The 13,953-nt window shown below is 35.1% G+C and overlaps 1 protein-coding gene across 1 annotated transcript in view; it reads right to left on the bottom strand.

Moving 5' to 3' along the window:
- LOC142351873 (ATP-binding cassette sub-family A member 2-like) overlaps positions 1 to 13,953 on the bottom strand; it is a 45,190-nt gene that overhangs the window by 19,646 nt on the left and 11,591 nt on the right. The window contains exon 5 of the mRNA XM_075404115.1: positions 7,610 to 8,040. Within this exon, the coding sequence (XP_075260230.1) occupies positions 7,610 to 8,040 (431 nt within the window). The remainder of the gene's footprint in view (positions 1 to 7,609; positions 8,041 to 13,953) is intronic.

Here is a 13,953-nt window from a genome sequence, read left to right as displayed (position 1 = left end):
AGTGAGCGCAATAGAGATCACTCCAAAATGAATAACGAATGCGTGAAAAAGTCACCTGAGAAGTCAAAGAATGTTCTTGAAGAAATGCGCAAAATGGTCAAGCGAAAAATTTGCATTAACATAGCTGGTAAATTGCCAGAAAAAAGCCGCAATAGCTTTACATATATGTAGTCTCAAAAAGAAAGTAAAAAAGACAAACAAAAGAAGCTTATTCTTTTCATTAAGGGCTGAGGTTTTAATTTTTGATTAAGAATCTGTTCAACTTATTGCTGTTTCTATTTGCTGCTCTTAAATACCCTTCAATTAGAGTGACACACACTCATTTGACCTTATCTCTTTGAATTAAAGCAAAAAAGTCAATTTCAAAGTGAGGAAGTCATTTTTGACAGTGAGATAAGTCACGTGTGACCAAAAAATTAATCACGCGAATGAACAAAAAACGAGCTCCATTAAGAGTGAAAAATGACGTCACGCACGCAATTCAGTTGAAATTTCATCAACGAATGAACAAAAAGCAGATTTGAAGTGGTTGTGACGTCGTAACAAAAAAAAACGACGAAATAAATAAAAAACCAAGAGAAGGCCAATAATAGCCTCAGCTATCGCTTCGCGGCTATTAAAAAAGACCAGCACGTTTACAATAATTGCTATGAACTTCGTTCAAGAGCAATTAAAAAGTGTTACAATAGCCAAAAATGAACAAAGGTTGTGTATCTGTTAACAACACTCAGTTCAATTCAATCTAAGCTAGGTTTGGCGCATCTAGCTAATCTAAAACACTCCCAAAACTCCCAAGAGATGATTTTAGATCGTTAGAGAGATCGTTAGCATATTTATTGCCCTCAGGCTTTATAAGTTTATGGCATTCCTCAAGACAAATAGTCACAAAAATTGTTGGTCAGACGAACAAGCAGTCAAGCGAAAAATCGGTTACGTAAAAAAATCACAAGATCGACAGGACTAAAATAATTGCTTAAAACAATTGGAGCAAAAATACTAAAAACAGATAAATCATATTCAGATTATGTACACATAACCATTAAAAGAAACAAAGAAAAGGTTTTGAAATTCATATATCTCATTTATTAGTACCGCAAAAACAGACTCCGCATACTAATCTGCATACGTTTACTTGATCGTAGATCCCATTTTAATACCAAATACAGCGTAATGATGAACTTTGATGCTTTTATAACGCTGTATAACATAATGCGTGTAAAAAAATAGTAAACAAAAACGGACTAACGTCAGACAAATTGATTTCGAACGACAAGGGCAATCTTATAAAGTGGGGGTGTAACCCAGACCATCCTAGACTTTTTCTGGGTGAAAAAATTCCACCGTGGAGGGTTTCAAACCCGCACCCTCCCGCATTACAGCCCCAGACCGTAACAACTACGCTACAGTCTTGTAATTTCTTTTACAACCGGTTTTAACTTAGCAAGATATTTAATTTCAGAATGAGAACAAACTCACGCAAAAATCAAGAAGCAAAGCGTGGAAAAGTCACAAGAGAGCGAAAATTTTTTTCTACAACAAAAACGGTAAAGCAGAAAAATTTGTATAAAAAAGACTCACTCATTTAAAATAAGTTCCCGAGCAATTGATAAGGAAAAGTCACGTGGACAATACACCGCAGAATATCTTCGAAGAAAATCATCTTAAACATAAACAACAACCGTTGGACGAATCGCTCTCGAACGACAGGCGAGGAGTTGGCTTTAATTCTAGCTTGATTAGATCCGGGGATAAATTATAAATATGCTTTCTCACGATGATTTTCTGAACATGCGATCTAGAGTCGGATATATCGCTCTAGAACGACGGTGGACGATTTTAATGTAACTTGCCGCAATGATGGAGGCGGGCTAATTGTTGACAATTCCTGAACGGCTCATAAAATAATTGATTTCAATTGTGAAAATCAGCATATGAATAGCTTACAGATACTCTTCCAGAAAATTAGCATATAATTATATGTTAAAATGTAATTCTGAGAAGCTCAGAGCAATTAGAGCTCAAAACTGGGCTCGGGTTTTGGAGGGATTCACAAAACAATACTGATAATTAATTAGACAATTTTAGTAAACTAGACAATCTTAGGAGTTAAATTTGATACTCAAAAACATGGAAAACAATAATTTAGGTACGTTAGTTCTTTCAAATGAAACTCCATATTTGAAAAATACACATAGGTTGTTTGTTGAGACCGAATTCCTATCTTCCTCGAGCATTTGCCATCCAAAAGTGCGCAAAATATAGTTTCACTGAAAACGATTTATAATCGAACCATTTTAGCGGTCATTATTTTCAATCAAATAATGCCACAACGATAGAGCATTTGTTTCCTTAACCGTAACAGATCTTCCAACAGATTTTCAAAAACATGATATAACGCTGAATAATTTTTCCCGCAAGTTTACTCAGTCAATAAAACATACCTAGCAGATTGCCAGCAAATAGCTGCGATAGTTGTGTAGACCCCTGGCTCCGAAAAGTCAATGAAAATAAAAAGACGAGAAATTTCAGTTTTTATTAATTGCTGAAAGTCGCATGTTGATTAAGACGAATCTGTATATTCTCTGTTGTTTTTATTATCTACCCTTAAATAACCTTCAATTAGAATGGCATATTCTCTGTGGACTATGAATCATTCAGCTAAAGCAGCCAAAAGTCTTTTTGGGTGCGATGAAAATAAATTCTGAGAGTCGTGAGTGGCCAAAAACTTATTCACTCGAGTGAACAGACCTTACTCCAATGCGAGTAAACTGATGCCCCGCTTTCAAATCAGTTGGAAAATTGCATGAATTATTGAAAAAAGCTGATTTGAAGTGAGCGTGAGGTCATATGGCCGTGCAAAAAATTTTGAAGACAGGAACTTATTTATTTCTAGAAAAAAATGAATAAATTCATATTATTTATGTCATTGAAAACAAAAATAGAGAAAGAAGTTGTGTTGGATACTGCGTCTGGAGAGCGCGGACAACGAGGCCATCAGCCCTACAAATGGTCCACCCGAATGTGCGTAACCCATCTCGAGTACAATACGAAGAACCCCAGACTATATGAAACTTTTATCATTGTAGTGCTGAGAAGTTTCATGTACCAAAAAAACGAGTTTTTTTGTTTCTCTTCTCTGGAAGCTGCTGGTATATTGCACTCAATTGAATTGAAAAGCCGTGGGGAAAATAAGAACTTCAAAAAACTCAAGTTTAGCTTCCTGAGAGAACCAAAATATTCTTGTGCTTTTGCTCTCATGGACCAAAAAAGGGCCATATCTGGCAAACAAAAAAAAACGGTGCTCATATTTGCAAAGAAAAACCCCGAAGAAAAACAAAAGGGCTCCGACGCCCGGAGCAGCCGGTACAGGCGCCCGAACAAACTCATTAGGGACACCAGATTGACTAAATCAGTATCCCCAATGAGAAAGTTGTTTCTAAATGATTAAACAAAAGTTGAAAGCTGCAACGGTGTGACATCAGTGATATTCACCGGCAAATTCTCTCGCTCTCTGTAAATCAATAAAAATAATGGTGGACCTTTAAAAAAAATTGAATATTTGGATTTCTCTCTTGCATGAACGAGCCTTTAACAGCCGTAGTCCAGAATTTCTAGTCTAACAAACAGACTGATCAAACGTAAAGTAAGGGTTGAGACATGCTTCGCTGTGATGGATATTTAAAGAACGCAAAACAAATATAAGAAGTTCATATGTGTATAGCTCATAAACCATGAAAACGTTTCTGAAAAAGATCTGAGCAGTGGTCACGCCTTTTTCTAAACTGTATAAACAACAGAACTTTTATTTGTTATGTAAGTATCTCACTCAAACTATAATAGCTGCAAGCACTGTAGACTAGCAGACCAAACTGAATCACGGGCTTAACGCTGGAATTGTATTAAAGTAAAAGTTCTTTTCGAGGTACACAGTGGCGCAGTTTAGAGATTTCCCCGCAATGTGTACTTAATCGCTTCATAACATATTCAATATTGGTTTCGAAAGACATCCAGCTGTTCAATACAACTCCTAGATACTTACAAGACGACACAAATGGCACGGGACTTCGTTTTATACTAAAATAAACAGAACTGGAAGCACGGTTACCGATTGTTCGTACCACAGTTTTATCAACATTGAGGAATAAATTATTAAAACTAGCCAAGCGCTAACAGATTGCAGATCGGCAGAGATATCATTTAATGTTGTATCCATTCCAGACTAATTAGTATCATCAGTAAACAGAAAAAAACTCAATGATTTTAGAGAGAGACGTGGGAGATTAATATAGAATAAGAAAACAATGGGGCCCAGGTAAGATCCCTAAGGCACTCTGCAAGTTACCGTTTTAAATGAAGATTTAAAACTCGCAAATTCTACCTGCTGCGACCGGTCAAACAAGTAGCTGTCAAACCATTTTATTGCTTGACCACGTTTTCCATAGCACGATATCTTTTGAATTAGGATACTTTGATACAGTGTATCAAAGGCATTTTTAAGATCCAGGAAAAAATTGCAACATCAACACAAATTGCTAACGCATCAACACAACTATGCTTTTTCCGAAAACACATTAGGGACACCAGATTGACTAAATCAGTATCCCCAATGAGAAAGTTCTTTCTAATTGATTAAACAAAAGATGAAAGCTGCAACGGTGTGACATCAGTGATATTCACGGGCAAATTCTCTCGCTCTCTGTAAATCATTAAAAATAATGGTAGACCTGTAAAAAAATTGAATATATGGATTTCTCTCTTGCATCAACGAGCCTTTAACAGCCGTAGTCCAGAATTTCTAGTTTAACGAAGAGACTGATCAAACGTAAAGTATGGGTTGAGATATGCTTCGCTGTGATGACTATTTAAAGAACGCAAAACAAATATAAGCAGTTCAAATGTGCATAGCTCATAAACCGTGAAAACTTTTCTGAAAAAGATCTGAGCAGCGGTCACGCTTTTTTCTAAAGAGTATAAACATCAGAACTTTTATTTGTTACGTAAGTATCTCACTCAAACTAAAATAGCTGCAACAACTGTAGACTAGCAGACCAAACTGAATGAAGGAATTAACGCTGGAACTGTATTAAAGTAAAAGTTCTTTTCGAGGTACACAGTGGCGCAGTTTAGAGATTTCCCCGCAATGTGTACTTAACCGCTTCATAACATATTCAATATCGGTTTCGAAAGACATCCAGCTGTTCAACACAACTCCTAGATACTTACAAGACGATACAAATGGCACGGGACTTCGTTTTATACTAAAGTAAACAGAACTGGAAGCACGGTTACCGATTGTTCGTACTACAGTTTTATCAACATTGAGGAATAAATTATTAAAACTAGCCAAGCGCTAACAGATTGCAGATCGGCAGAGATATCATTTAATGTTGTATCCATTCTAGACTAATTAGTATCATCAGTAAACAGAAAAAACTCAAAGATTTTAGAGAGACGTGGGCGATCATTAATAAAGATTAAGAAAACAATGGTGCCCAGGTAAGACCCCTAAGGCACAATGCAAGTTACCGTTTTAAATGAAGATTTAAAACTCGCAAATTCTACATGCTGCGACCGGTCAAACAAGTAGCTGTCAAACCATTATAATGCTTGACCACGTTTTCCATAGCAGGATATCTTTTGAATTAGGATACTTTGATACAGTGAATCAAAGCCATTTTTAGGATCCAGGAAAAAATTGCAACATCAACACAACTACATCAAAACAAATTGCTAACGCAACAACACAACTATGCCTTTTCCGAAAACCAAACTCTTTATTGTGGAATAGATGGAGAACTTCATAACAGTAGTAAAATCTGTTGTACATGACTCTTTCAAAAATTTTACTCTATACAACAAGAAGCGATATTGGCCGATAGTTATTTTCATCAACCCTTGAACCCGACTTATAAAGCGCTACAACTTTAGCTTTATGCAGGTGATTTGAAAAACAACCCTGTCCAAAGGAACTGTTAATGATCTCAACTAGATACGACGTAGTTATGGGCTCAGTCGCTTTCACTAGTAATTGTAATAAAGTAAAAGTTCTTTTCGAGGTACATTGCGGAGATTACCCGCATTGTGTACTTAATCGCTTCATAACATATTCAATATCGGTTTGGAAAGACAGCGTGCAGTTCAACACAATCCTAGATACTTACAAGACGGTACAAATGGCACTGGACTTCGTTGTATACTAAAATAAACAGAACTGGAACCACGGTTCTTTCACTAGTACATTGCTCAAGTTGTCAATACCAAAACACAACTTATCACCAAGCTGAGTATAAACGGCTTTACTTCAGATTCGTCAGTTTGATGCACATATAAAGAAAGCTTGATCACTAGGCAAGATAAGTGTAGAAGTATAAAGAAAATATCAGATTTTCTCTCCAATGGTCCTAAAACTCATTAAATTTATTCACAACTTCCGTGACGGGAGGACTATTTTTATCACCCGCGCAAGATGACAGAGCTGGCAGAGTAAGGTCATTTGTAGATCGACCTTTGATATCATTTAACAACTTATAGGTACGTTTTGAGTCTCCGACACAATTGACAAATTTTTTAATATAGAAGTCCTTTTTAGTTGCTGCATAGCATTTCTCAAACTTCAGTCGTACTTCGCTGAAATTTGACGGTTTTTGAGTGTTTGATTTAACTCGATGCCACTTCCTGTGAAATCGATTTCTTTTGGCACGCAGCTTTTTTTAGCGTATTCGTGAACCAATTTGATGTCTTAATAGGAGAGAAAGCGTCTGTGACTTTTACAATAGTTGCCTGGGACATTTGAAACCCTATACTGACGTCTTTTATTTCGAAAACTTAATGTTACCAAGTTGGTGACTCAAGCAACTTAAATACCTCCCCACCAATTTTTAATTTTCAAGAACGAAGTATCTCGGAAGACTTTTTCACATGGTTGATGATTACTCTTATGCAAAAACTCAAGAAATGTCTAGAAACTCACGAAAAAATATAAGAGAAGGCCTATATTAGTTCCGCTTAGCTATAAATATCGCAATTATTAGCAACTATTGGAACTGTGATACCTGAACAAAATTTGTTCAGCACTTTGTATCAATTCCGTTCAATCTAAGCTAGTTTTGACACATCTAATAAATACTTGATGTAACACTACTAGCTAGCCTGGGCCATATTGAAACTCAAAAACATCTTATAAACAGCAAGGGGCCTTCAATAAATACGAAGGTTCGAGATAAGGGAGAAATACACTGACTGAATGACAGCATCATTAATTTGGTCTTCTAACGTGGAAAGTGGTCAGCTCTAAACTAAAAATTGTTCTAGGACATCACATGAAGTTATTAAAAAGAATGGTTTCAAATTAACAGACAAGTGCAAAAAATATATAATTAAAGATCAAATGATGTAAATGTTCAAAATGTAAATGAAAAATAACTGAATGTAAATGTTCTCGTTGATAGACAAGCATTTGCTTTTCAGGTATTTTTTGAAAACTCACTTGCACTATTACTTTGAGACGGGAATTTTTCGAAAACTCACTTGCGCTATTACTTTCTGGGACAGATCAGCAGTTAAGCAAGCATGCTTTTTAAGCAGTTAAGTTTATTGAGCCACTACTCACTAGAATGTCTTAGAAGATAATCAGCCAAATTGTAAATGTCATCAAGGTCACTGGTGAACGTCGAGTAGAGGTCGAATCTCGACTGACTGAAATCTCTTCCCACTTTTATGTACGCACTTTCGAGTGCCTTTGTAGCATTAATACTCGATAGAATAATCAAAGCTAAGTCACTTTCGGCATTCGGATCGTCATCACAAATCAACTGTTTGACCAACTGTTTGTAATCATCTGCAGATTGTAAAGAAGTGAAGAAAGATGAAAGCACTATAGAGCAGATTTGAGAACTCGCAACCGGGTTTCTGAGTTTGTTGCGGACGTCCACAGGCTCCGCTCGCCGAGCAAATGTGTATGATATTATTTCGGCAGCTGATAGAAAATTTTCGGCTAATTCTTGAGGCGGTTTGGATGCCTGTTTGTCCAGACCCCATTTCCTACAGACAAATTGTTAGCTCAAAAACATGCTCAAACCCTCACCAACTATTCAGGATGACACAATCTTAGAAAAAGCGCTCGTATATTAAGTTTGCAAAAAAAAGGGTTCGACCTATCCGGTTCAAATAAAAAATTTGCAGTCATCTGACTACAAGGAAAAAACAACGCTGGAAAGTTATCAAAAGAATCAAGAGAATTCTCAATTATATTCTTTAGAAAAAAATCGCGTGATCTGTTGCCATATAAAACATGAAATTAGCCGCTATTGATTCCCATAACGGCGATTGCGAATGAAACTGTATTAATGGACAAAAATTGAGGAAGCAAGAAAATTCTGGTAACAACAGCAGGTTGAGAAAATGAGGGCGTATATCAATTAGAACAAAACTCAAATACGGGCATGCAAAATTGGGCTATTTAGTTTTATCCAGCTTCAATCTTTGTTTTATTTTCGATAGACTAAGTTCATTTTAGATGGCTCTGATGAGCAACTGTTGTTCGAAAGCACTTTGAGCAAAATGAGCAAAGAATGATCCCAGCCAAGAGAAATCAAAAAGATCATATGCGAAATGTTAAAACATTGAAATAAGGTACAACTAGGACAAAATTTTGTTCGACGAAGTAAAAAACATAGCAGGACAAGTCCTGAAATACAATCCAAAGAATTGAATGAAAAAGAGACCTAATGTACCTGACCAGGAGATCAATCGAATAATCGCAGCCAAAAACACAAAATCTTAAACGTTGAAGAAATTGAAATAATTATTGCTAAGACCCTTGAACACTATATCCTGAAGGTTATAATGACATAATTCAATACACTCATTAAATCACGCAAAAGCCTTGAAAGAGATTATTTTGCCACCAAAGGTATATAAACTTGATAAACATGACAATTGCTTCAAAGAAACTGAAGTGCATAATTTTAAATTTCCAAAATCTGCTGTAAAAAATTTTCAAAACCTCTTTTTTTTCTCCGGAGCTCTGTCGTTTAACCCTTATCCAAGACTTAAATACATTTTCTTGGCCAATAAATAACGTAAAACTCAAAGACAAAAAAAATTCAAAAATCTATAAGAAATTAAAAACTTTAACAAAATCTTGCTAAAATTGGTAATATTAATATATTCAGAACCATTTTAGTGTCCCTAAAAACCATCCTCCTGTATCACTATTTTAAGCCTTAACTAGTTCCAATAGCTCAAAAATCCATAAAATTTATCGACAAATTGCAAATACTCGTGTTATTAAAATATTGATAACCATTGCATTGCATCTAGAAACAATGCAGTAACTTGTCATCAAACCCTGGAGCAGGTTCCTGGACCCCTGATGCAGGAAAAAACTCAAAAATAAACAATTTGAAAAAAAAACTTGAAGAAACTGCAAGTTTTATAGCAAAAAACTGCTAAATTTAGTGATATTAGAAAATTGAAAAACATTTGATTGCCACTAAAATCTATGCAGTAATATACTACCAAGCGCTATAGGAGAATCCGTGGCCACTGAGGAAAAAATACTAAATTTTCAGAAAAAAACTTGCAATTTTTTTCAAAATCGCTGAATTTCAGAGATTAACATTTTGAAAAACATTCCCCATTACCACTGCAAACTGTGCAGTAACCTAAAACCAAAACCTAGAGGAGATTCATTGGCCATTCAGGTTAGAGAAACCTAAAAAATGACAAAAAAAAATTTCAAAAAATTGCACGTTAAATAAAAAAATTGCTAAAATTTGTGATAATAAGTTGAAAAGAGTTCCATGACCAATTTTAAATTTTTAATAGCCTATTATCCAATCCTAACGTTTCCTGACGGGATTGGAAAAACTTGAATAATGACGATAAATTTAAGAAAATTTGATAAAAACGAAAGTTTCATCAGAAAATTGCTGAACTTCGTGATGTTAAAAGCTATGCAATAACCTATTAGTAAACTAATGTTGAGGTTTCTTGACACCAAGGCCTGAAAAAACTCAAAACATCACAAAAGCTCTCAAAAAACTTGCACGAAATTGTAAAAATTAGTATAGATTTAAGTGTTTATGTTTGGCGTACCAAAATAGATAGCTCTCAAAATGGCCATAAACAGTAATTACGTCTTGCAAAAGACCTTTGTCAACTTTTACAAATCCCAATTATAGACAAATCGAATAAAGAAATGAAACACGAAGTAAAAATACCAAAAATTTTCACGTCTTGGGCTCAAAAACTCCTAAAAAATGACCTTTTAACCTTGAATTAAGGCCTTCCCAGGAGCTTCACCACTTAAAGGACTAGACCACTTAAAGTACTTGAAGGACTACTAAACGCGACTAAGTGCCTCTAATGAAACTTGATGCCTTCTGAGCTTTACCTGTTTATCCCGCTTTGAAAGCTCAAAGTCATGAAAAAGGTGTGAAAACATGTTACAAAAATAAAAAAGATGACAGAGCACCAATACAATCCAATTCTTGGATTGTAAAAAAATCAAAGCACGACCAAGTCCTGAAAAGCAATCCACAAAATTGAACAAAAACTAATAACGCTTGCAATGACCAGGAATACAATTGAACATTAAGAGCAAACCAGACAAATTGTTACAAAAATTTAGAGAAGTACCGAAAAAAATGAATGAAATATATTAAAATTATACATACATTTGGTATCACTGTTCAAAAGGCTTTTTTATGGACAATGCTGGGAAACCACTTAACAAAATCTGGATATCTAAGAGAAAAACCAAGGCAGGCAAAAAAACGAATAATATCAGAGCCCTAAGCACAATACAAAGAATTACTGAAGTTACCGGCATTTCATGTTTTGATAACCATTTGACGCAAGAACATAGCTTCAAGCTCAAAAAGAAGTTTTCATGACTGCTGGAACTCAAAATATTTAAAATATTCTCAAAACCAAATCTGTGTAGTTAAAACCTACCTATTAGACTACACACAAACTTTAATTGGTCCCTAAGAGTCGACAATTTCGAAAAACAACAAAAACTTCATAAGAAAATTGAAAAGAATTTAAATAAATACTAATACTTGGTTTCTTTAATTTAGCTTGTACAATACCTCTATGAACTATTACAAACGTCTAACTAACAATCATTTAACAAAACACCAAAAACTACAAAAAAGGCTTCACTTTGTCCTCAAACCCTTAAAAGCTACCTTTTGGCCTCGATGTTAGGCCTTCCCAGCAAGTTCAGCCTACTTAGCATTCAGAAAATTACAGGGACTCTAATGTAGATCTAATGACCTCTGGACTCTACTTGTTGGAAAGTAAAGGGACCAACAAAAAATGAAAAATTGAGCTCCAAAAAAACATTTAACTTGAAATTTGGCATTCCCAGCAACTTTCGTAGACTAGGCATTTACACGATTACTTAGGGCAGCCGGGGGTATCCAAAGAAACTTTATCCGCATTGGGTTTTAACTGTTGAAGTGTTGAAAGTCTCAAAGTGATGAAAAAGTGTGCAAACTCATCTTGCAAAAAAGCAAATACCATCCAAATTTTTATGATTAAAAAAACAAATACAATCCGAAATGTTTTGATTTTTAAAAAACAGGCCAGCAAAATAGCCAGCTGAGATGAGGCCCACTGCTGAAAAGGAACAAAAATCAACTCTACGATGAACGTTTCGCACCACCTAGTTTCATCATTATTTTCATATTCAAAACGGAAGTAACGAGAAACATTAATTTTGACTTTCCAGTATACAGAAGAACTGCTGTTGAGTAAAATATTATCCCATTAAACTGAAAGTTGAAAACTTGTATCAGCGCAAAATTTCCACAATGATATCAATTTTGATATATTTTTAGTTTCTCTACCAAATTTTCAAATCATGTTTTTAATTAATTTGAATAGATGACTTTCTAAAGCTTTAAAATCCTTGCACAAAGAAGTTTTAATTATTTGAACATATTAACACAGACATTTTCATTGGTTCGCAAAACTGAAAAAGTACAAAAAACTGCCGTAGAGGAGACGCCATTGATTCCCATAACCCCGATTAGAACAGATAGAACAGAAAAATGGGAGAAAAAGATTGAAGTATTAAAACAATTTTAAAAAGCGAACTATTTTGATTTCATTCTGTTGTTAGACATACTCCAGCTTCTTGGTGAGAGGATACAGGGGTAAGTACTAACAACAATAGACATTAGTGATGGTGACAAAGACTTATAACAAAGATCATGTAGCTGGCATCTAAAATTGGCTTTAAGGGTTTATCTCGTTTCCTAATTTGATTTCGTTTTTTAATGCTGATTCTATTCATTTTAGATTGCTTTGCTGAGCAACTGCTGTTGATAAGCATTATGAGCAGCATGAGCGTAGAACGAGACTAGCTTAGAGAAGTCAAAAAGGTTTCGAGCAGGTCAAAAGTGGCAAAATGAAACAAATTTTTAATCGCTGAAATAAAAAAAAACAAAATGGGAGCACAAAAAAAGCCTGCTGAGAACATGCAGACAAAAACTGCATAAAAATCGCTTGGAGACAGATTAGCAGTTTAGAACGCTTAAGCAATTCACTCAAACACTCGGCCACACCTAAAAAAAATTCACTAGTACAATTTACGAGCGTCTACCGGTACCAATTTTTTTAAGCACACTTACTCATTTTTGTAACCAGATTTCAATTCTATCTTAATAGATTATACGTGTGAAACGTACTTACAAACTTTGCAGATAAAAAGGCGGTTCCCTATATGGAAATTTCGGTCTCTGGAAGTTAAAAATTGGAATCTACTTTCTGCCGCAGAATACTATTTGCGGAAGCGCATCCCGCAAAATTGCCGTAATATCACTAATTGAAGTATAATCTTCATTTTAGTAATCAATGTTGATAAATGTGTCTGTCTAAGTACATTCGGTACATTTCTTCGGTTCACTTCGGTTCATTTATCTGACTGTACATTTCGCTTCACTTCGGTATCATTTCACTTAAAAGGATCAAAATTTTGTGAAATTTCCTTACCACCGAACGCAACGTAACTATCATCACAAATTTTGGAAATAATTTCCATTTTAGCCTATTTAATTGCCGTGTGGAGACTAGTTACACGAAATTTAAGCGCTTTCCCAATTGGGCGTCAAAAGACGGTTGGATTTACAAGCCACATTCCTTGTTACTAGTTTTTTCTTTGTATCAGTAGACAAGAAAGCCAATACAATGACCACCATATATTTCCACGGTACCAGTTTCTTAAAGATTTTTTCTGCGTTCACAAACCGCAATTCCGAGTGTATTTTGCATTTACGTGAAATTTATTCGCACTGAGGCAATTCGTGCAACTAGAAAAACCTCGGATTGAGGCAAACTAATATATAATTTTTGACATGCCTCTGGTTGAGGTGCGATTTTCTATTTCCATCAGATCAATGTAATTTTTTCAACTGCTTGAATTTTCTTCTACGTATGCGACCATAACATTGCATGCATACATAGCTATGCTGCATCTAGCATACTATAGTCATGCTGCAAATAATATATTAGCAAGCGGACTCAACATGAATATAACTGCAAGGTCAATCAAAACTGAACAATATGACCGATTTTTTTAATTGAGATATTGATTTCACAAAGTCCAGTTCTACCACCGAGATTTACATCAAGCGAATATTTCATGAAAATATATTGCAACGCTTGACAAATGTTGCAACAATTGTCGAACATAGCTGGCAGACTGTCAGAAAATAGCCGCAATAGCTTCGTAGATCTGCAGTCTCAAAAAAAACAGTAAGACAGACCAAAAAAATTCGTCTTTTCATTGAAGCCTGATATGTTATATTTCGATTAAAAATCTGTATAAGTTTTTGCTGCCTCTAATAGCTGCTCTCAAATAACCTTCATTTAGAGTGACACACACCCATTTGACCTTATCTCTTTGAATTAAAGTAAATTAAGGTCAATTTCAAAGTGAGG

Source organism: Convolutriloba macropyga, chromosome 13 (assembly GCF_964194025.1).
Source record: "Convolutriloba macropyga chromosome 13, txConMacr16.3, whole genome shotgun sequence".
Taxonomy (NCBI): domain Eukaryota; kingdom Metazoa; phylum Xenacoelomorpha; order Acoela; family Convolutidae; genus Convolutriloba; species Convolutriloba macropyga.
The sequence above is the reverse complement of the archived record's forward strand: the minus strand, read 5'-3'. Positions and strand labels throughout refer to the sequence as shown.